At 39.1% G+C, this 24,559-nt stretch overlaps 1 protein-coding gene across 1 annotated transcript in view; it reads right to left on the bottom strand.

The window, feature by feature from the left end:
* DCAF4 (DDB1 and CUL4 associated factor 4) overlaps positions 1–24,559 on the bottom strand; it is a 693,896-nt gene that overhangs the window by 578,384 nt on the left and 90,953 nt on the right. Inside the window, exon 3 of the mRNA XM_044074668.1 lies at positions 11,916–12,010. Coding sequence (XP_043930603.1) covers positions 11,916–12,010 — 95 coding nt within the window. The remainder of the gene's footprint in view (positions 1–11,915; positions 12,011–24,559) is intronic.

The following is a 24,559-nucleotide window of genomic DNA, read 5'->3' as shown; positions in this document are numbered from 1 at the left end:
TTCATTTATCTCAGTTGTAATGTAATGTAAATATTAACAATGCTTCTTTCTTCAGCAACATATCTGACACATTCAAAAGCAAATCTGATTAAGGACAGGCAATATCATAATAAAAATCTCAGAAATTTACTGTACGGAACACTGTTGGGAGAAAATTTAAGATTTCTTAAGGGCATTATGGCTCAACACTTTTTCCTTGACAGAGGTGTTGGTTTTATTTAAAATAATATTAGCACTTAAACTAAACAATGAAAATAACCATTTACTCTGGACAATTAAAGCTGTGGCAAGAAAAAGCATAACAAAGAAATAGTAAAAGTCACCACCACCTTCATTCGAAGAATTTTTATCATCTTTAAATGAAACTGCCTTCAAAGAGTACAGAATTAAGGTAAAGAATAGTTGTGTAAGAACTTACCAAAACCTTAGATGTCCTTCTCTTCCATGTTGCAATATTCATTACAGTAGGGAGGTTGCTGCCTGCAGTGCCAACATCCGGCCAGTATACCAAAGTCTTTGGGCCAGGAGGGTACGTGTGATGTCCTCTGTCAGAGCCATAATCTGTAGGGTATAAAAGTGACGTCTGCACGTACCCTCTTCAGAATGGACTGCTGCATACAGTAGTACTCCTGGAGGTTTAAGGAGGGTCAGAATTGGGAGACCCCTGAGACTCACATGTAGACTAGATCATAGGGTACTTGATATGCTGTGTATAGTGGAGAAGTTAAGTGAGTGGGGGACTATGTCCCCACAGGTAAGTAAAGGTATATTAGGCAGGTTAAGCAGAGGGGGTAGGAGGGAGGGACTGAATACTGCAAAATGGAAGAGAAAGGCATAGTACAGTTTTGTACCTACCATAAATGTAGATGTTCGAAGATCCACATTGCTGCAGTCCTTACATATGGGTAGTCCGCTGTCCTCGGTCGGCCCGAATACCAAAGTATTAGGCTGATGTCGGTCAAGGGCGCTTAGATCTGACATCAGAGCGTCAGGGTATTAAAGCGCATGACCGACGTCATATCCTCAGTCTTTTCTTGCCCCAGATGTCAGAAGGCCCTAAAAAGAAAGGCCACAGCCAAAAATAGAATACTTCCCAAAAGGCATGTACAAATAACAGCTACCACCCAAACCATACAACCATTCCAAACTACAGAGGGGAAGGAGGGAGGGTAAATTGGACTGCAGCAATGTGGATCTTCGAACATCTACATTTATGGTAGGTACAAAACTGTACTATGTTCTTCATCTCACATTGCTGCAGTCCTTACATATGGGTAGAATCCCAAAGCAGAGGTAAAGGGAGGCTGGTAAAATCATAAAGCATTGGGAGCTGCCAAAATGCCCTGTAAGATTGCAGTGGCAAATCCAGCCCTAGATTTGGAATAAAGAGGAAGGTGGTAATGTTTAGAAAAAGTATGCACTGAACTCCAAGTAGCTGCTTCCAAAATATCTTTAGTAGCTACTCCCCTTAAAAAAGCTGTAGAAGTGGCAGTAGCCCTAGTGGAGTGAGGTCTGATTCCAGCCGGAATCTCCTTACCATGATGAGAATAACAAAAAGCAATACAAAAGCCAATCCACTTAGAAATAGTTTGTTTTGAAACAGGTTTCCCCTGAGAACCCAAAGCAAAAGAAACAAACAACTGCTGAGACTGTCTGAACCCTTTAGTCCTGCTCAAATAATAACGCAACTGCCTGTGAATATCCAAAGTGTGCAAAATTTTCTCCCCTTCATTTTGGAGATCTGCATAAAAAGTAGGCAAATGAATTGATTGGTTCAAGGCCACATTTGAAACCACTTTAGGCATAAAAGTAGGATTAGTACGCAGAGATACCCTATCCTTATGAAAAATTAGGAAGGGTTCAACTGCCATAAGAGCCTGTAATTCAGAAACCCTTCTAGCAGACGTAATGGCCAACAAAAAAGCAGTCTTCCAAGACAAAAACTTTAACTCAGACGTAGCTGCAGGTTCAAAAGGAGGTAAAGTAAGTTTTTCCAACACAAAATTGAGATCCCAGGCAGGAGTAGGAGCTCTACGTGGGGGTCTTATGTTCTTTGTCCCTCTAAGAAATTGCTTAAACAAAGGATGAGAGAATAATGGAGGGTCACAGTCATAGTGAGCAGAAATGGCTGCAGCATGAACTTTTATAGAGGAGAAAGACAAACCCGTGTCTAACAATTCTGTAAGATATTGAAGAGAAATACTTAAATCAGGCCTGGAAACATCAAAGCCCTTTGTTTTGCTCCAAATTAAAAATCTCCTCCATTTATCAGCATAAACTTTCCTTGTACTAGGCCTTCTGGCCTCCAAAATAACATTCAAAACTTGTTGTGAAAGCTGCGACCCTCCAGGTTCTAGAACAGAATATGCCAGGCTGTTAGATGCAGGGACTGAATCCTGACATTGAGGAAATGATTGCCCTCCTGTGACAAAAGGTGCGGAATCGAAGGCAAAGGCCATGGAGGCTCCGCACTAAACTCCTCAGCAGAGGGTACCAGTGCTGTCGAGGCCAATCTGGAGCTATTAGAATCATGGAGGGCTTGTCTTGTCTGACCTTCAAGAGTACCTTGGGAGGAGAGGCAGAGGCGGAAAGGCATAGACGTGAAGATTGCTCCAACTGAATGATAGAGCATCCACTTTCCAAGCTGTGGGATGAAACATTTTTGTGCAAAACTTTGGCAACTGGAAATTTAGTGGAGAAGCGAACAGATCTATGTCTGGAGTTCCCCATATCACTGTCAATTTTCGAAATACATGAGGATCCAATTTCCACTCGTGGGGATCCACTATCTGTCTGCTCAAAACATCTGCTAAGGAGTTCTGTGCTCCTGGTAGAAACCTTGCCTGAAGATTGAGGTGTAAACTGAGAGCAGTCTCCCACAAAATCATTGCTTGCCTGCAAAGAGGGTACGAATGGGTTCCCCCTTGCTTGTTGATGTACCACATGACAGTTGTGTTGTCTGTTTGAATCAACACTTGCCCTGGGTGAAGTAAATCCTTGAAAGCCATCAATGCAAATTGGACTGCTAACATCTCCTTCAAGTTGATATGTAAATGTTGAAGTCTGGCAGGCCACGTGTCTTGAACCCATTTTCCATTGACGTGTGCTCCCCAAGCCTTGTCCGAGGCATCTGTCGTTAAAATCTGACTTGCCTCTGGTCGGGTCACAGAGAGTCTCTTGTTTAGGTGACATTCCTGAGCCCACCACAAAAATTCCTTTTGAATGCAAGGTATTATTTGAATGACAGTGTCCAGATCTTGGCAGTGTTGTGTCCATACATTTTGAGATACCATTGTAGCTTCCTCATATGCAGTTTGGCATTGGGAAGCACCAGAATACAAGATGCCATGAACCCCAAGGCTTGAAGGACTGTCCTTGCAGTCAGCCTGGACCGTAGAGACAATTGATGGAAGTAAAGAGTAAGGTTCTTTTGCTTGTCCGGGGTCAAAAAGCCATCTGGGAAGCTGTATTCAGTCTCACACCCAGAAAGCACATTTCCTGAGAGGGTACTAGACTGGACTTTGTTTCGTTCACAGAATACCCTAGGCACCTTAACACTGCCATCACATACTGTAGATGATGAAGAAGTTCGTACTTGTCTTGAGCAAGAATCAGGCAATCGTCCAAATAAGGATAAATTTGTATTCCTCTTAACCGTAAGAAGGCTATCACTGGAGCCAGAACCTTTGTGAACACCCTGGGCGCAGTAGATAAGCCAAAGGGCAATGCAGAGAACTGATAATGTAAAGTCCCAGCCCGAAAACGCAGGTACCTCCTGCAACTGGGCCTGATAGGAACATGGAGATAAGCCTCTTTGAGATCTAGAGTTACCATCCAGTGATCTTTGCCCAACAGAGTTAGAAGCTGTTGCAACGTCAACATTTTGAATTTTGGAATGTCCAGGTATGTGTTGAGGATAGATAAATCCAAAATCGGCCTCCAAGTGTTTCCTTTCTTTGGTACTAGAAACAGGCGAGAATAAAATCCTAGGCCCACTTCTGACAGAGGGACCTGCTGTATAGCCCCCATTTGAAGAAGTAAAGCAATCTGCTTGTGAGCCTCTACCCTTTGCTGAGGAGGAACGTCTGGCATGCCTTTGAAAGGAGGCAATGTATGGAAATAAAACTTGTAGCCTCGGTCTATAATGTCCAACACCCATTTGTCCTGGGTGACTAAAAGCCAGTTCTGCTTGAAGAGTGCCAACTTTCCTCCCAAAGGAGCTGCCAGACAGGAAGAATCTGGCAGCTGAAGATGCAGGTCATTGGGCCTGTTTACGAAAGGACTGGCCCCTGCCCTCACCTGTAGATTGTGCAGGTGAACTCCATGTTCTAGGCCTGAAAGTACTCTGAGCTCTGCCCCTACCACGTCTAGACCTACCCCTAGACTGTGAATCAGAAGAAGGATAAGCCCATCCCTTAGTAGGCCAATTCCTGCTAAACTTAGGAGGCTGCACCTGCAAAAAATCTTTAACAGTCTGCATAGACTTAGCCTTGTCTTCCATTTTCTTCAATACAGACTCCACAGGATAACCAAACAAAACTTCAGACTGTAAAGGAGCATCCAAAATTCTAGTTTTAACATGCTCTGACAAATTCTGATCCTTAAGCCAGGCATGCCTGCGAATAACTGAACCAGTGGCAGCCACCCTGGAAGAGGCCTGTAAAGCATCGAAACCACACTGCAAAGAATGCTTACCCACCTGTTCAGAGGCATGTACCAAATCCTGTAATTCTTTACACTCTATGCCCTCTGCCAAAGCATCCACTTTAGATTTTAGTTGAGTAAGGAGAAAATTCTGATACTTCAACATATGAAACTGTCAATTCAAAGCCCTCATTGCTAAAGTGGAAGAGGTATACACTTTCTTACCCCATCTATCCAAAGCTCTAGCATCTTTATCCATAGGAACTGGATTCTTTACAACAGAAGCCCTGACACCCTTAGGTCCCTGGCTAATAGTTTCTGGGTCAGCCCTTGGACTCTTATACAGATATTTATGAGCCTCAGGTACCCTGTAATACCTGTCTGGCTTAACTGGCGCAGGAGGCAGAGAGTCTGGATTAAGGGAAGCCTCGGAGAAAACATCCTGAACAACATCCAAAACAGGAGGTATAGCCAAGGGCCTATGTTGTGGTAAAAACAAAAATTCCCTAAGCCTCTTTCGGGAATCTGAGAAATCCTGACCTTCCCATTTAAAATGCTCCCTCATAGAATGCAGGGTTTCTGAAAAAGAAAAATCCTCTGGAGGAGAAGCAGAAGGAGTGGAATCCTCTGCGTCTGAATCAGAATAAGGAGGAAAATCCTGAATGTCTTCAGTCAAGACTCTGAGTAATCTGAAGCCTGCTCCAAACTTTCCACCTCTGGCTCCACCCTAGGTCTCTTATCAGGAGGGGGCATAGAACCTCTGATTAAAGAAATTAAATCTTCTGCCATTTCAAGCATGTGTTTTTTAGGCACAGAACCTGCAGAACTAGGACTGACACCCGTGGAAGGCAAACCAGGCCTGCCTTTGGAAGGAGCCTTAGAGACAGAAGGAGAAGGCCTAACCACCTTAGGCAAAGAAGCGAGAACAGCAACCTGAGAGGCCCCCTCAGCCTGACCTGACTCCTGAGAGGCCACATCTTGCAAAATTAAAGCCTCCTCCTGAGACTCAACTGAAACCTCGGCCGGATCCACAGATTCCACCGTAGTTTCTAAAGAACCGGCGTCCGGAATGGACGACTCATCCTGCCTGGACTTTAAAGATTTTTCTTTGCGCTTCTTCGCGGTAGCGGGCGTCGGAGGATCCGACGGCATATTATAATTACACCGCTTACCGAAGACAAGCCTAGCGCAATCTAACCTATGTTTAATGGTGCGCTTATTAAACCTAGCACAAAAGCGACACCCGACTACGTCGTGCTCAGGTCCCAAACAAGGAATACAAAGAGAGTGGTAATCCCTATGCGTATTTGTTTCCCACAAGAAATACAATTATTCACTTTTTCTGACATCCGGAATTAACTGAGGCAAGAAAAAACAAAAATATTCCCCAACGGGGTACTTAGCCCAACTTGGTTTCGGTCTGAAACTCAGAATACGAAAATTTCAGAACGCCGAACGGCACTTGCAAACGCTGCTTCTGCATCGGACCATGCGGCAAAAAAGACTGAGGATATGACGTTGGTCATGCGCTTTAATACCCTGACGCTCTGATGTCAGATCTAAGCGCCCATGACCGACGTCAGCCTAATACTTTGGTATTCGGGCCGACCGAGGACAGCGGACTATCCATAAGTAAGGACTGCAGCAATGTGAGATGAAGAACATCTATGGTTATGGCAAGTTCTTGCACAACAATTCTATGTCCTTCTATTCTCATGTTGCAGTATTCATTACAGTAGGGAGAGTACCAAAGTTCTAGGCACGAGCCTGGGTGGAGGATTGGGGTCCCTGGTCAATGAGATCCTGAAGAATAGATCTGGCAAACCCAGCTCTAGCAGCTAGGTCCAGTTTGTAATGTTTGGTAAAGGTGTGCACTGAAGCCCAAGTAGCAGCTTCTAAAACTGAGGTGAAATCAATCCTTTGAAAAATGCAGCTGAGAAAGCAGCTGCCCTGTTAGAGCGTGACTTGACATGTCCGTGTAAGGTTTTACCATGACAGGAATAACATATGGCAATGGACTTAGAGATCCATGCAGAAATGGTCTGTTTGGAGGCTGCATTCCCTAGAGCCCTAGGGTGGAAGGAAATGAATAACTGGCCAGACTTTCTAATAGGTTTAACCTCAGTTGCCTGTGGACATCTAGTGAGTGAAGAGTCCTCTCTGAGAGATTTTTAGGGTGAGGGTAAAAAACAGCTAGGTTAATGGTCTGGTTTAATGACAGTTCATTAACCACCTTAGGCATGAAGGAGGGGTTAGTACTGAGGGTAACTCTGTCTTTGTGGAATATAAGGTAAGGAGGGGTAGCCATGAGAGCTTGTATCTCTGACATCCTCCTGGCAGAACTAAGTGGCACTAGCAGAACTGTTTTCAGGGTGCACAGTTTTAGGGATATTGAATGTGCTGGTTCAAAGGTGGCAATGTAAGTTTTTTTAACACAAAATTCAGGTCCCGAGGGGGGGGGGTCTGATATGAAGTACCCCTTTCAGGAAAAGCTTGACTTCCAGTCTTGAAGCCAGAGGTGGTAACCTGGGCAGACAAGTAGAGATGGCAGATAAATGGACTTTAACTGAAGAATAAGTTTGCCCTGAGTGAAGAAGCTCACACAAATAGGAAAGGACCAAGGGAACAGGAATAATCATAGGGTCCTGGTTTTTCCTTTGACACCACCTGGAGAATCTCTTCCATTTGGATATATAATTTCTTCTCTGGTACTAGGTTTTCTGGCCTCCTGCAGAACACTGAGTATGTCATCTGTACATAGGTGTTTGAAGGGGATTAGAATCCTATCACATATAAGGTCAGTTTTAGATTGGTCACATGAGGGTGTAGTAGGGATCACCCGTCCTGTGTCAGCAAGTATATTTGGTGGGGTAACCTGTGATGATTGCTCTTGGCTAATAGATGGAGAAGGGGAAACCAATCTTCATGATGACTTTCTGAATCAGTGTGAAGGGTGGGAAGGCAGAGAGATACATTCTCTCCCAAATAAAGGAGAACGGGTCCACTTTGCAGGCTTGTGGATGTGGATCCCTTGTGCAAAACCAGGGCATCTGCCTGTTTTTGGAGGAGGCAAAAAGATCTACTTGTGGAATACCCCACCTGTGGATAAGATCAAGGAATACCTCTCTGTGAAACATCCATTTGTGAGAGGGAACTGAAGTTCTGCTGAGAGAGTCTGCCATAACATTCTATGTAGAGGGAATGTACACTGCTATCAGATGAATCTGGAGTGATGATGCTAGGGTCTAGAACTGGGGTGGCTAGACTGCAAATGGGGTAGGATCTTGTCCCCCCTCATTTGTTTATGTACCACAGGACAGTTATATTGTCCGTGATCACTTTCAGGGTTCCTGGGCATACAGCGGACTTGAAAGTTTGTAGGGCTAGAAGGAGTGAGCTCATTTCCTTGATGTGGTCCTTTGGTCTTAGTGTGGACCCTTTTCCCTGCACGGTGAATTGCTTCTGATTGTGTAGTAGTACTGCACCCCAACCTATTGCTGGAACCTGTAAGGGGGTTCCCTGGTTGAGGTGGATGCAGAGATCCACCACTGAAGTTCCTTCTTCAGACACTGAAGTAGTGGGAGGGGGGTGTCCAGAGGATGGGAGTGTTGACTCCATGAGTTTTTCAGAATCCACTGGATTTTTCTCATGTGCAGTGTTGCCATGGGCAACATGGGCATTAGAGAAGCCATGTGGCCCATCATCCTTAGGAACTATTATGCTGTCAAGGAGGTGAGGGTGAAAAGTTTGCTGAAGTATAGGCAAAGGTCCAGGATTCTTTGGCCTGGAATGAAAGCCTTCATTTTGTCTGTTCTGATCCTGCATCCCAAGAAAACCAGGTCTTGAGTAGGGTTCAGGTGAGACTTTTTGTTGTTTATAGTAAATCCTAAGAGTGTTATGGTGGAGATCACCTGTTGTAGGCGTTGTAGAAGGACTTGGTGGTCCTGATGGAGGATTAGCACGTCTAGATAAGGGTATATTTGTATACCTTATGTTCTACAGTGAGCAATGAAAAGCACTTTGTGAACACTCGAGGAGCAGTGGAGAGTCCAAAGGGCAGTGCACAGAATTGAAAATGCCAGGGACCTACTGCAAAGCATAGGAATCTCCTGTAATCTGGCTATATAAGGAAGGTACATGCAAATGTCACTTTTATTCCCTACGTCGGTTTATGGCTCTGACAGAGGACGTCACAAGTACTCTCCTAAACCAAAGACTTTGGTATACTGGCCAGATGTCGGCACTGCAGGCAGCAACCTCCCTACTGTAATGAATACTGCAACATGAGAATAGAAGGACATGTAGAATATACTCTAGGATTATCAATAAGAATCCTTGGACTAAAGTTTTATCTCTCATTGATTTATTTCAGAATATTGTTACCTCCACACAATGATAATTTTCAAGTCTAGTTTTAAATTATGTCAGTAACTCATTATTTAATCTTCTTCTGGCTTTTAGGTTGGGGTCGCCATAGCGGATCACCTGACCGCTCAAGACTGGCAGTGGAGTTTTATGGTGTTGAATTGCCACACACACACACACACACACACACACACACACACACACACACACACACACACACACACACGCCTAGGGCCAATTTAGAGTGTTCAATCCACCTACAGCATGTCTTTTGGATGTGGGAGGAAACCGGAGCACCCGGAGGAAACCCAAGCGACCACAGGGAGGACAACAGACTCCGCACAGAAGGCACCCCAGCCGAGGATCAAACTGTAGAACCTCTTGCTGTGAGATGGCAATGCTAACCACTGCACCACCGTGGATAATTTAAATGTTAATTCTTATAGTAAAATAGGTATTAAATAAATATTCAGGCAATTTAGTATATAATGTACATAGTTTTTAAATTCATTGCTTCATCTTTCATGTTTCAGTTTTCAAGAATGTAAATATCATTGAGAGACATTATGTACTTCTTAAAAATAAAAAATACGAGCAAATAAATAAACAAATCTTGGGAAAAAATTAAAAATACAAATCTCAGAAATTTTGGATTCTGACCATGCTGACTGGGACAAGCAAAACAAACTTTACAACCCACACAAGACTGCTCCCCCATCATTCAAAGAATGTATTATACAATCACATATACTAGTGGCATTTTGGTAAGAACTTTTCAATTTTAAAGATTTTTAAGTATTCATACAATTTTACTATATATACCAATATGTTTCATTATGTGTGATGCTCCAACAAATGGTGCACATTGTATAATAAAATACATCTCTTTATATTTATTTATGATTTGAATAATTTACTCTTGCACGCACCTTATCACCCCTAACCAGAAGTCAGCTGACCACTGGTGCAGTCCCTAGTACCAAGTCCACTAATAATTATTACCACCTGACACTTGCCAAAATTCTTGTTGATATGAGCATGAAATCTTTGCCCAAAAGAAATACCTCATAAGGAAGGGAAGCAGTCGGATGTTGGGGGTTGTGCATTACAGGTATGCAGGAAAGGGTTTACTGACTTATGTTTCTTACATAATGTGAAATGAATACTGCCCATCCCAAATACACATAAAAATTTCCAAAAATGTATTTGCTTCTGCTGAAAGTCAAAAGTAAATAACCCAAAATCACTTTTGTAAATGGTCACAACATGCATGAATTATAACTCTGTGCCAACAAGAAGAAACAAATCATCAAAATAATGCCTACAAAATACTACATAACTCTGAGAATAAATAGTTATCAATGGAATGCTCTTCTACCATACCAGTAACCCAGAACCATCTACAAAATGCCTTACTGAACTAGAAGCAATTCTTTCAAACAAAATTTAACTGTTAAAATTTATTCAAATGAAAGGCATTCCTTAATGCCAAAGGTGTAAACAATCATTCCATCTTAACATTTTTATTTCTTGTAAAAATGTGTATTATCCCTTTACTAGGAACAAAGCTATGCAACAAAAAGGCTGAAAATACTGTGAAATAATAGAGAGTTTCTTCAACTTCAGAAAAAGTGCACTGGGTGTTTCTTCAGTCCACTGTTATACTGTCCAAGTTGATTTGTTTTTCTGGTTAGATCATGGCTGGAAAGGGGCCCAGTCTACACATCTACTCACAATAAACAAACAAACCAATAAATGCACACTGGGACATATGCTGAACAGATGTCACCTCACAGTGAAGGTGTTGTGAGGGAAACAAACGCTCAACAGGTAAGTGCAGCCAGGATGTGTAGTCACACATGATCAGCATGCAACTCAACATATTACTGCACTTATAAAATGACATCTCTTTATGCCGTCATTTTGGAGGAAGACTTACTTCAGCTGTACAGTGAACCTACTTAAACCTATTGTACACACCCCTAGTAGCCAGATTGTTTGGTTTTCTGAATTCATTTCGTAAATATAAATATGTATTTATGTGCGTGAATTTACTTCATGAATAGTTATAAACATGTCCATATATTTTACTTAATTTAAGTTTACCAGGGTCATATACTGATTGCAACAGACCATTTGTAGACACAACCCAGGTGATGAAATTCACAAAAAAACCATAAAACAGAACTAATTCTCAAACACAGATAATCATCCAGCAGTCAATTGAAAATATGAACAAATATTCTTAGCAGAGGAGACAAACAAAATGCATTCATTTTTGTTATTAAATAAAGGGGTAAGCAGCAGGTGAGAACAGAGTAAGGAAGTATAAGAGATGTAGGTGTGGAAGGAGTTAGGTGATATGTCCAGTGGAAATGCACTTGCAATCAGATTTTTTGATGGTGGTATCTTTCTTTTGAGTTTTGCTCTGAAAGTCGTGAAAGAAGAGATGTCTTTTAGAGGGAGGTAAAGGACTGCCACAGTTTGGGTGCAAGAATACAGGAGTGGTCAGTACAGTGCTGTTTTATTTGGGAAGTCTGGTAGGAATTGGGAGCAGCTGCAGAGGTGTACAGTGTGGTTTTATTATGGAGTTTGGTACCAAGAGATGGGAAGGCACCTGACTGAAGCAAATTTGAAAAGAAGAGATCCTAGGAGTAACTCAGCTCTGTAGATGACTGGGAGCCATTTCGCTTTGGAGAGGGTAGTGCAGCGATGTTCCTGAGGAGGCACTGGAAATGAACTGGCATATTTTGTTTTCAGTGGACTTCAGTTTTGCCAGAAAAAAAGTTTAAGTGTTAAATTCTCTACTCCTTGGAAAATGTATACACTGGCAAAATTTCTTAACTCTCCCACATATTTATTTGTAAAATAAATATGACTACATTTTCAAACAAATCATCTCTTACCAGGTACAGAAGAATTCTGTGATCCACTTGATGTTGTGGCTACATCTTGGTTTGAAGATGAATTCTGAGAGACTGTGGAAATGTTACTGCTGATCCTGCAAACAAAAAGACAACATTTAATCTGTGTATCCTTACTACTGCCATGAACTCATGCACAACAAATGCATGTTTTTAAATATTTTTGTTAGCTGTCAATCACTAGGAATTGCCATCTAAACATGGTGACCCCTCATCCAGAGGTTCAGTTTTGTGTGTCATTTGCTTGGTTATAGGAATCCACGTATGATACTTCTCACTCTAATACATGCCACGGTGGTACGGTGGTAGCGTTGTTACCTCACAGCAAGTGGTTCTCCCGTTCGATTCTCGGCTTGGCTTGGGAGTGCCTTCTGTGTGGAGTCTGCATGTCCTCCCCACGGTTGGGTAGCGTTCAAAAGACATGCGTGCCAAAATGGGCATGCCTTCGTTGAAGGTTGGGCATAGAGCCGGCACCTCGGTGTTTCGTAAAAATCTACTGCCAATCATTAGCGGACGGGAGTTCCACTGTGGCGGCCCCTTACTGGGGAAAAAGCCAAAAGACAAACAACAACAACTCTAATACCAGAACTTTCATTGTGTGTTTTTCTACCGCTATTGCCAGGTGCCAGTGTATCAGTCAGGAGGATGGTGCCCTAAGAAAAACAGCAACCTTCTGTTTCACTTTTGGGTGCTCACCTGTTTCGTGCCACTCCCACAGATAACCTACCTATGACTAATACAACTGAGCACATGACTCAAACACAGAAGTGGACTGTCTTCCCTCCAATGTCATCTAAAAAGTGTGGCATCTGGACAGCATGACTGCAGAAGACGAACGACTGGGAAGTTGTAAGCTCCTACACTATCTAAACAGACACTTACCCTGAAATCAGTGTTTACCCCAGATCTGGTCACTGATGTCACAAGAAGCACAAACTGTTTCCCCTTCCTGTCATAATTGGCTACTGTCAATGGCAAGACAACACTTCACACTATGCATGGCAAAGTATTACAATAAATAAATAAATAAATAAGCCACACACAGGTGTTTTTAGGTGCTTTCCTGATTCTACCAACCATTTCCATAGCTGTCACAAAAAAACACGTATCCTCAAGTCAGTGGTGTATCGGGTCTACTTTGCTTGATAGAAAGCCCATATACTCAAATGTTATTTTAGTGACACAAAAATAACAAAAACTGAAATCTCAAACCGCCAGGTTTTTCCCAGGGCAAGTAAACACTTGCCCAATGTGGGGAAATATGTCCTTTTTCCCACTTTAGTGTGATCTTGGAGTTAGTAAATATAGTTAGGGGGTGTGGATATTGTAGCCTCCCACCTACGTGGGTTTCAGATAATACGGTACATTTTTTGAAGTTTTGGGCAAGTATTTACTTGCCCTGGGAAAAATTGCATGGTTTGGGATTTCTGTTTTCGTTATTTTTCGTCTCGCAAAAATAATGTTGGAGTATTTGGGGTTTCGAGCATGCAAAGTAGATCTAGTATGACATGTTATACTGAGATTGCAACTATCCCACCAAATAAGGGAGATTAAATAGCAGCAGGGGACAAATGAGTAGGAAACCCTATGTGTTTATTGCAACGGACTACTACTGAATATTCACCTTTAAGATGAATAACATTTCTATCTTACTTTAAGCCATTTCTTGCCACAAATTGATATAGCAATTCAAAATTTCCATCCAGTTTACCTGAATAGTACACAAACAAAAGACAACACGAGACATGACAAAAACATCACAACATGGGAAAATACTTCACAGCATGGCCCTCTTAATGGAAGCTGTGCCTTTATCTCATTTGTAAATCATCTGCAAAAGTACTGCAGGCCAGATTGAAATAGCATAAATGTCGCTAAGATGAATTTCTAAGAAAAAAACAGAAGAAAGCACTGGTCTTGTAAAGCAAATCTATTTCTTAACACAGAATATGAACACTTTTTATTAAGTATTTCACTCTTTCCAAATTACAAAGTTTATTGATCTAGACACTGAAGTAATCATTCATCTTTGTCCACTTTTCATATTTTCAATTTAATACAGGCAAATAAAACATTTAATTACAGTTGGAAACAAAAATCACTTCTGAAGTAAATCTTGAGTGCTAAGAGTTCCCCTGTCTTTGTGAAATATAAGGTGTTCCTAAAATGAGCTTGCAACTCACAAACTGTTCTAGAAATCAATTTTAAAATCACACGTCACAAATGTTATCAAACTAACCTTTTAAATATAAAACTTATGACAAAATTCTCCAACAGGCAAGCTAAGATGGAACAATTTTTAAAGAAGGTTTAACAGGCTCCAGTACTGCTAGGGAAAAAAAATTATGCCATGACAGGTAAGAATTAGAAAGAATCGCGATACAAATCCTTATGGAATCGAGGCCAGAACGGCATCAAGCAGATGGTTTACACAAGAGGAAATCTATTGAAAAGAAACTGAAGTGGGTGAACGAGTACAGTTTGTTACTCAGTAAAACATTTGCACTTTGCCAAATAACATAAGTCATTCATGAAAAATGGTTTTGGGCTACTTCAAGAATCTCAATAATGAAAATTGATAATTTACGGATTTTGGACCCTACTGTAGGGCAATCTTACAAATTTGAACATGACAAAAAATGCAATGAAGGTAGGGGGTTACCACCTGTCCCTCTTTGGACAGTTGTGTCCCAAGAAAAAAACTAAAAAATGGCAAATGTCCTGAGATTTTAGAACAAATAAAATGTCCTAAGTTTTCTTTAATAGTTGCATAAAATGGTTATTTTGTATCTGAAACACCTAATGTTACATGACACAGCATAAGTAACTCAAATTATACAATAATAAGCTTTTATTTGTGCATAAAGAGAAAGTTCTGTACTTTGCACTGGTTGTATATATGATTTGTCCTACAAAATCTCATGTTTCTATAAAAAAGTCCCACTTTGGGCATTTGAAAAGGTGGCAACCTTAAAAGGATTTCTGCCCTTACCCATCAGGAAGAGGTCCTGAGACTGGGAGCAGCAGGAGGTCCACCTGGACAAGTGACATCAGTAAAGAGAGACAATTCTGATGTCAACAAAGAAGCCAACATTACCAGGCACAATATGTCTCACATCATCTTTAACAGCACCTTCTGCAGAATGGCAAATGATTTAAGTGCTTGAAGAAAGGTGCTCCCAATGAAGAATAACCGTATTTTGAAAGGACCTACGTTTCCCAAGTTGACATGAAGCACTGAAAAAGTCCTGTAAAGGAACAAGAAGCAAAAAGAAATCGGATGCCTGTGCTGGACTTACGAGACCAATTCCCTCCTCAGTGACAATGGTATGGCTGCCTCTGGACAAAGACTGCCCATAGAACAACTTTTCCAGGAATCTACACAGCACAGACACAGTTGAGGTCTTCCCAAGGCCTAATTCCAAAATGTTACTGACTTCTTGCTCAATTACCAAAAGGTGTCATATTTTTCTGTCAGCATTTAGGGTATTTCAGGGTCAACTCAAAAGGCTTAGGATTCAATCTGCCAGCTCATGACCCAAGAAGGTTATATGAAGCAACTTCTTTGAAGGGGACAATAACTCTTCTGTGCTCAAAAGGTGAACAGAGCTGCCTCATCCCTCTAAGGAGGTAATGATAGAACAGAGAAGTTATTTAGTGGTAGAAACAAACAGTGCTGCAATGTTTTTGCAAGTGGTCATCAAATGTAGACTGCTGGAACCTTTTTAAACTTGCCAAAATTGATGATAATGGAGTGCAGAGGTTGCACGTGAAGTCTTGCAACCGAACAGCTGGAATGGTATCTAACATGTCATTTAAATTCTGCAATACCTATATGGATGAATTACAATGAGCATCTGTCAGCTCAGAACAAATGCTGCAAGCACTCAAGTCCTACCAACTCCAATAAAGTGGTAGGTCTGTTCTACTTTTCACTGAATTCAGGCATAAGCTACTAAACTTATTTAGTCAAAATGGAGCAAGAAATGATTCTGCCAAGTTCTATATTAGATATTAAGGTCAACAATGGACTAAGGTATGTGGAGAGGTCAATATAAGCTAGCTATCTACATAAAATAGGTACTTTGTATACAAAGTAATGTTGCTATTATGCTTAGAGTCAATGTAAAAGACTTGAGCTGAAAAAATGTTAAACATAAGACCTGTGAACAGAAATATTGCCCACCCATCTTGAACAGTTACTTACTGTAAAATGTTTTTATTTCAATACACAGTTAAGTACTTTGCATGTAAGACAGGACATATGGCATCCCCAGGTGATAAGTGAACTTGAGACAACAGGGTAATCATTTAATGTTTTCTATATATAAAAAACTGCTTCACAATACCGAGATACAGGATGACCCTCACACACTTAGTAATTATAAGACCTACAAGGAACAGATCATTGGCCTCTGTCCTTCTTAAGGGCAGAACAGATCTCTCTCTCTCTTTTTTTTTAAAGAAGGCTTGCCGCTCTCTCTAAGCTTTCTCGTCTGGAGGTAGAGTCGGTGATGTGTGTAAGGGAATGGTACTGGTTTGTGGCCAAATTCCATTGAGTCCCCATTACACCTTGTTAAATAAATAAATAAACCCATACAAACATTTCCTATCATTAAATATATAGAATTTAATATATAAAGGGCATCTGTTGTAAAAAATAGGAATGTCTCATCTTTCTGACTCTCTGCTGTGATTTTTAAATGCCAGTGCTATGATGTTTAACGCCCACAGCTTCAGATGTATGCACATGGGTCACTTACATTTTAACAGCTGCGCTATTTGATAGCAGACTATGGGGCCTAGATCTCTGATATGATGTAACAGGATTCCAGGAAAAGGATTACATATAGGAAAAATTACAGGTAACCTAGATATAATTCATAAATAAAATATCAATAATAAAAAGGTGCATTAATGGCAGGGAATCTTTACAAATTCAAACACCTTTAATGGCAATGCTGGCTCTGTAATGGTATTCTACATACAAAAGACACAGAATCCCACTAAAAATCATATTATTTGTTTATCTGACTTGCTGACCTGGTTAGTTATTAATGAGCAATAGCCATTTATGGAGTGAATTTGAGGGAAAAGTACCAGCCATGCAGGAGAAATTAAACAGCAGTTTTATAAATAATACAAAACTGTTTGTGTAAAGTAGTTGATATTCACACAGAGAGGGTAATTCATTTACAAAAAACAGACAACATCCATACATACACACTGAACGATACACACTGTTTTCTTACATGTGAAGAATTTGTTTTATAAGTAAATTTACAGAGGACTATATACCTGAGAGGTGAATCTAACAGCACAGCTGGCGGGTGATAAGGGATGGTTTATGGAGGAAAGGAAACAAAATGTAAATTCTGGCCCATCTCTGCAGCAAGGTATTTTTACGCTGGAACTTCTCCAGCATTAACTGTTGGAACTGCTTTGGATTTCTATGCATCTTTTCTCAAATTAGATGCATTTTCTGAAGAGAATAACACTAGATTTGCTTTCACTTAGTAGGAATCTAATTCAGGTAAGTCACTCTGTGAGCCCTGACTGCAACAACTCAGGTCAGTGAAAGCTGAACTGTTTACACATTGTATCAAATGTTACCTTATGAAGTTTGCTTGTTCTGTTGTAAACTGGGTGTGGTTAAAAACTCCCACTATGATACTACAGTTCTCCAGCAATGGCTCAACTTTGGTGAATTAATTATGGACTTACCCTCAACACCAATGCAGCAGCTTTCATTGCTAAATCTAACAGCACTGCTGTTTACCACACAAATAGCATTCCATTTTAATCTGAGATGGTCATCAGGGACTTGGATACAAATGTTGATAACGGCCTCTCATTCGACCACTATGTCTCTGTGGTGGTTAGAAAATCTTTCTACAGGCACTGTTTATCCTTTGTAGTAGGTTCTCAAGTAGAGTCATCACTGTTTCAAGCAGGGCCCGGTGCCTCTCTGAGAAATGGCGCTACTCAAAGCTGACACTCAGTTCCAGCAAGAAAGAGTCATGACAATTCTCCGAAATCTGCACTGCAGAATCTGAAGTTAACAAAAAAAAAAAGTAAAAGGTCCACTACTTCAAGACCAAAAGAAAATAAAATTCTGCTTTTAAAAACTGTAGCAGCTGGCTACAACTTCTACTACAAAGTAAACAATGAAGCAAGCACTGAAATAAGTGATTCATTACTGGAATTCATTTCCATACTGGCATTGAAATGCCAGTATGGAAATGAATAGTGGCACTTCACTTAACTACTGACCAATCAGCATCTGCTGATCATGCCCCCAGCAACTTCTCCTTCACCCCACCGTAACTATGCTTCTGTTCTCAAGGTCCAAAGAAGTTATAGTCCAGTTTTATTCATCCCTTATTAGGCCCATCACAGAATACAATGCACGCTTTGGCATGTACCTCAGCAAGTACCCAAACAAGTTTCAGATACATAGACGTTTAATCACCAAAAAGATCTTGGGTCTCAGTAGCCTTAGTTACTGTGATAGACTGAAAACCCCATCCCCTCTAATCATTGTCATACAGAATCATGAGGGGGTGATCTTTGCTTGACTTTCTATGCTATAAACAACCCAGCACTCTTTGAACACCATCACCTAACTACATCAAATGGTAAAGCAAACATTTGCTCTAGAAAGTTAAACCTACAATATCATGTCAGCATCACCAGATCGCATGACAGACAGCTAACCCAACATACAACACATTTGTGGAATAGACTGCCCCTACCTATCAAGCAGAGTACTTCCTCAGCAACACTTAAAACCAGTCTGGATGACTGGATGGGTGATCATAAATTTTCATCAGCAACATGGGGAAAAAATATAATGGGAGACACCGTTGGTCTTCCACCAGTACTGGGTAATGTGACTGACATTCTTGATGGTCTCTTTTGGCAGTAAGCTTAGGAAGAATCTGCAATCCTAAATATTTTACAGAATCTGAGAAAAAGGATTACTTTTCACTGCTGCTGGCACAGTCCTCTCATGAACCATTACCTTTTTGGCTATTCAGTGGGCTCTTCTGTTTACCAATCCAATACCTCACTGACAGCTTAACACTGGTGTGTGCACCTCGCAAATAATACAACCACATTTGCAGTCCAAACAATTTTACTGAGCGCTTTTGTCTAGTAAAGACTTCTTCAGAACTCTATTGATTAATTATTATACATTTTTTCTCCTTTATGATTCACTTGTGAAAGACGAGGTGTGATGTAATACAAGTAACCAATAGTATTATTGATGCAGAATCGAAGTTGTTATAAATTTAGTTACAAACAAGTGTTTTTTATTCTGAAGTAAGTGTTTTAGACAAAGGATTGACATTTATATCAGCTAGTAAGCAGTGGTGCAGCGGTACCATCGTTGCCTCACAGCAAGAGGTTTTCCAGTTCGATTCTCAGCTGAGGTGCCTTCTGTGAGGAGTCTGATTGTCCTCCCTGCATTCATGTGGGTTTCCTCCAGATGTTCCTACTCCCTCCCCCATTATAAAGACATGTGTCTGGAGCATTTCTCCCTGGGCCTCCGCTGAAAATTGGCTTTCTTCCAAGTCGTACTTTCCTGGTTAACAAATGTTAAATAGATACATAAATAAATAAATAAATAAAAATAAATATAGCACAGGCATTAATGGAATTTAAATATTTTGCCAGAACCTTGAATTTAAAAATATTTTATGGGGGCAATATGAGACTAATCAAAATTTGTGTAAAAGGAGAAGTACCTTTATACCTATAAGTAATTCAATTGTCTCAGCCTTCAAGAAAGCTGTTGAATCTGATATTTATAACATGTACAGGTCAAACAAATAGGAAGAAATTTTACAATTCAACTTCTGAGCAGTTAGAGGCTTTGAATGCTTTAGCCAATAATCCGCACATAGTTATTAAATGCGCTGACACAGATGGTGGCACAGTTGTAATGGACATACACTATTATGTTAGCCAAATGTTTATTATGCTTAACACTGATGACTATGAGGAAATTACTAAAAAAGTAGGCATGGAGGTCATTAAGAAGGATGATCATTTGTTACAGGAGAAGCACTTTGATGGCCAGATTGACCTTGATTTATTACAATTTTTATGGACTCCTTTCACCTAGATTCCCCATAATATATGGCATACTGAAACTGCATAACACAATCACACATCCCCCAATGAGACCAACTGATTCAATGCATGGATGGGTAATGGAGCCCATTTCCAAATATCTAGATACGTGCTTGAGAACAGGACTATATGGTTCTGAAAGTATTATAAAGAATACATCTGATTTTTTACATCAGTTATATGACTTGTCAGCTGAAAGTGATTTAACTAATTGTTAATTTGTAATGTTGGATGTCGATTCTTTTTTTATATAAATTCCAAATAATGAAGGGGTTGAATGTGTTAGAATTTATTTGCTTTCTATTGCACACCTTAGTGAAGAGCAAACTAATATATGTGATCTTTTAGATACAATATTGACTAATAACATTTTTATGTTTCAGAATCGTTATTATAAGCAGAATAGGGAGGTTGCAATGGGTGCTCCCAATGCAAATACATACCCAGCTACTGTTATGTTTTTGTGGGAAAAGAAATATATTCTTTCAAAGAATAGAAATCCATACTATGCCAATGTCCTTATTATGGGGAGGAACTTTGTCAATGCTGGATGAATTTATATGTTACTTACATAGTACAACTGATTTTTTTTTATTTTTTAAGGGAACAATACATTAAACTAAGATAGTTGTTTTGATATAACATCAGTCAAAAATGCTTTGGGAAAGTTAGAAACAATGCTACATAAGAAAGAAGTTAAATGTAACACTTATTTACACAGAACAAGTATGTACTCCCCATTCATATTTAATAACTTCGCAAAAAATTAATGATGCGTATAGCTAAACTTAATGCTTCAGATGTTAATATGAATGCTCAGATGGACACAACAGTTGAAGAATTTGCTCTAAGAGGTTACAATGGAAGATGTACATGCTCAATAAGACAGAATATTAATAATAAAAGAGATACTGAAGCTAAGACAATTGTTTCTAATAAGGATGTCATTAATACTGCTTTGACATATAACAACTGCAGATATATTCTTACTTACAATAGAAACACTCAAGCTGTTGAAAATATTATTAAGAAATGCTACAGTTTAAATATTCACTCAAAGTGCACAAAGGAAGACCAAATATGGGCTAGCGTAGTACATTTTAATAATTGCTTTTGTAAAACACTTCTTCAGAACACACACTAAAAAGCACAACAATGCACTTAAATACTCCTCAAAAAAAGCAATTAAAATTAGCTAATTGAGAAATGTAATAATTACTTGAAGTCACACAACACTATACAAAATTAACTCTTTAACTCCCTGTCTTTCAAAACCACTTAATATTTGTGTTCATTTAAACCAGGCAAAGTATCAGCACCGAGTTTTAGCTGCCAAAATACCTCTCTAGTTTCCATCTGTTTTTTAAAATCACCTCCCCCCCTCTTTTGTTTACACTGACCTGTTCTAAAACAGTAAAACAAAATTTTTTAAATTCCTTACAAACATCATAATGTTATTATTATTAAGAAATATTGGCCTTTGGTATACTCAGTAGCAGAATTAAATAATATACTGGATAGAGAACCATCTTTTGGATACAAACGGTATCATAACTTAAGAATAGCCCAAGCTGGTTAACATACTGAGAAGTAATAAGAAAGGTATATTTAAATGCAATGTGTATTTTTGTTCTTATATACATATATATATATATATTATTATATATATATACACACACACACACACACTGATGAATGTGTGAAGCATCCAGTGTTTGGCATTACTTTTATTTTAAACGCTTATGGTACTTGCAACACTAAAAATTTAATTTATATGGCAAAATGTGTTGCATGTGAGGCATATTATACAGTTAAAACAAACTGAAAATTAAAATAATGAATAGGGGAAATTAATAGAAAAATACAAACTATTGCACTTTCCAAGCATATTTGTGAAACTAGTGATCTGCATCAATTTAAATTTATGATACTACAAGTGATTTGTGAACAGTTAAGAGGCGGGGATGTGATAAACATGACTGAGAAGGAAGAGCCTAAACGGATTTTAAGATTTAGAGCTCATATGGCTCCACGTGTAAACAGAACGCTTACTATCAAACCTATTTTAAAGGAACTACACAATAAGATAAATTAAAATTGTTTAAGTGTTGCCTTAAATGCTTAATTATTGGTTAATCGTGTGATTTTACTCAGTATTTAAATGATATATGCATTTAATTTTTTTCAGCCTGATGAAGCTGTTTGCGAAAGTTTTGTGCTAGCATAGTAAAGTTTTTAACTCTGATCATACTGTTTCTTGGTGGAATTTATTTTTACTTTTTACAGTGTTTACCATATAATTCTGTCCAGATTTATCTTCTGGTTACACTTTTTACTTTGCTACTTGTAAAACAGATTATCCCAGTCCTTCTTAAAGAAGAAGGGGTTTTAGGAGAACAACAAAAAACAAGACATGAACAGAGTAAACAAGCATAATGAGACTCATTTTGAAATTTTTGAGAACTTTGCACTTTTATTTCCTTAGCCTCAAATGCCACATGTTTGCCCACACTTGCAAATTCACTCTACGCCAAGGTGAAAAGGGCTGGCTGCTGCTCTATGTGGTGTCATTACTGACCAGGTGAATTTTAATTTCTAGGTCTGCAGAGATATCCAACATGTCAGACAAGACCAGACTCAGCACTACATTCTTTTTAAAACAGCAAAGTAAGTCCCTACTTTTCTTAATAATCCAAAAACCAGACAAACGAAAGGTTCCACACAGTTGCTGGTAAAGTGCAGTAGTTTAATTAACGCCACAAACGTGAAAACTACATGGGTTTTCATCAGAGTATCCCTCAGACTTCTTCAGAACAAACACTGAAACTCCATCCTGATTAATATAAATACACGCATCAATTAATCAATCAAGTTAATCCTCAAAGCATTAAAGGCACAAGACCAAATACACATCTATAAATATTATCAGAGCATAATAAAAAATATAAATGAATAAAACTGATAAACTGTGGACGTTAATAATAGATATATACCCAGAATAAATTAATGAACTCGCATAAAATCATTTTGTGATTATATGAAAATGTTAAACCTGAGTAGAAAATACTTAGTTAAAAACTTTCAAAAAGTTCTACATTATCAAATGTCCAATACATGTAAAAAGTGTACATAACATATACATATATATATATATATATATATATATATATATATATAAAAAGTTGTATGTTAAAAACATATAAAAATGTATAAATAAAAAAAAATAGATATAAAAATGTATAAGAATATATATCAAATACATTTAGTCATAAATATCATGTATATAATTGATTTTTATAGTTTTGCTGCCCTCAATTTAAGCAAAGGTGCCAGTAAAATATGGTAATTGAGACCAGGCATTTTATTAGATTCCAAAAAGATCTGCCAAAAAGTTTCTCTATATTCCAACCTGTATTCCCAGGGCCCTCCCCTCAATTCTTTGGGGACAGTTTCCAATACAAAAAAAGAAAAGTTGGCATTTGGACATGTTAAAGTGTGCTTGTATAGAGCATTATTTATATTCCATTTACTGACATAGTTAATATGCTCATATATTCTACACTTTAACTGTCTCTCGGTTTTGCCAACGTAGAAACTGTCACAATTGCCAAAGGTTACTAAATATACCAGGCCCTGGGAATTACAGTTGGTGTAAGTTTTGGCTAAGGTTTTTTTGTCTACTAGGCAAAGTAATCTGTTCTTTGTTGGAAATATAACAACATTGGTTACAGGCCCCACATTTGAAAGTTCCCTTCCTTCTCTGAGTAAACACATTATCATGTCCAACCGATTCAAGAATGTTCTTGATGTTCTGTCCTTTCCTGAATACTACCTTAATTGGTTTACCTTTTAGGTTAGGTAAATCAGTCAGTTGGGAAAACTTGTTCCATTCTCTAAGGACCATATTTTCTAATTTGTTGAGCATTGACACTAAAGTTGGTGACAAATGCTGTATTATAACCTGTGTCGTTAACAGTCTTTAATCTGTGTTTGTTAAGAAAACTAGTTCACAAACCTAACACGGGACTATATACAGTTTTCGTTCCTAAAGTAACCTCACTCTGAATAGAGTCAATAAGTTCACCAGGATAACCACGTTCAAGGAACATGTATTTCAATACATCACACCCAGAAGGAAAATCAGGCTCGTCAGAAGTCATGCGGCTAATACGCACATATTGTCCCTTGACGATACCCTTTTTCTGAAAAAAAGGATGCATGCTGTTGTAACTTATATATGTGTTAGAGAAGGTAGGTTTTCTAAAAAACGTTGATTTGAATCGGTTGTCCATCTTGTGCAAGGAAACATCCACACAATGAACACTGGAATCGTAAACCTGGTGGGTAAACTTGAAAAATTCAGTGGTTTGATTAATGTAAGCAATAAATTCGTCCAAAAGTGTATCACCCCCAACCAAAAGATGCAAATATCATCCAGAAATCTGGAGTAAAAGTTCCAATACTGACAACAGAGACTTTTGTGTACA

This window comes from Protopterus annectens, chromosome 6.part0 (genome assembly GCF_019279795.1).
Source record: "Protopterus annectens isolate FY-2018-M chromosome 6.part0, PAN1.0, whole genome shotgun sequence".
NCBI lineage: Eukaryota > Metazoa > Chordata > Ceratodontiformes > Protopteridae > Protopterus > Protopterus annectens.
This window is presented reverse-complemented; position numbering and strand designations above follow the sequence as displayed.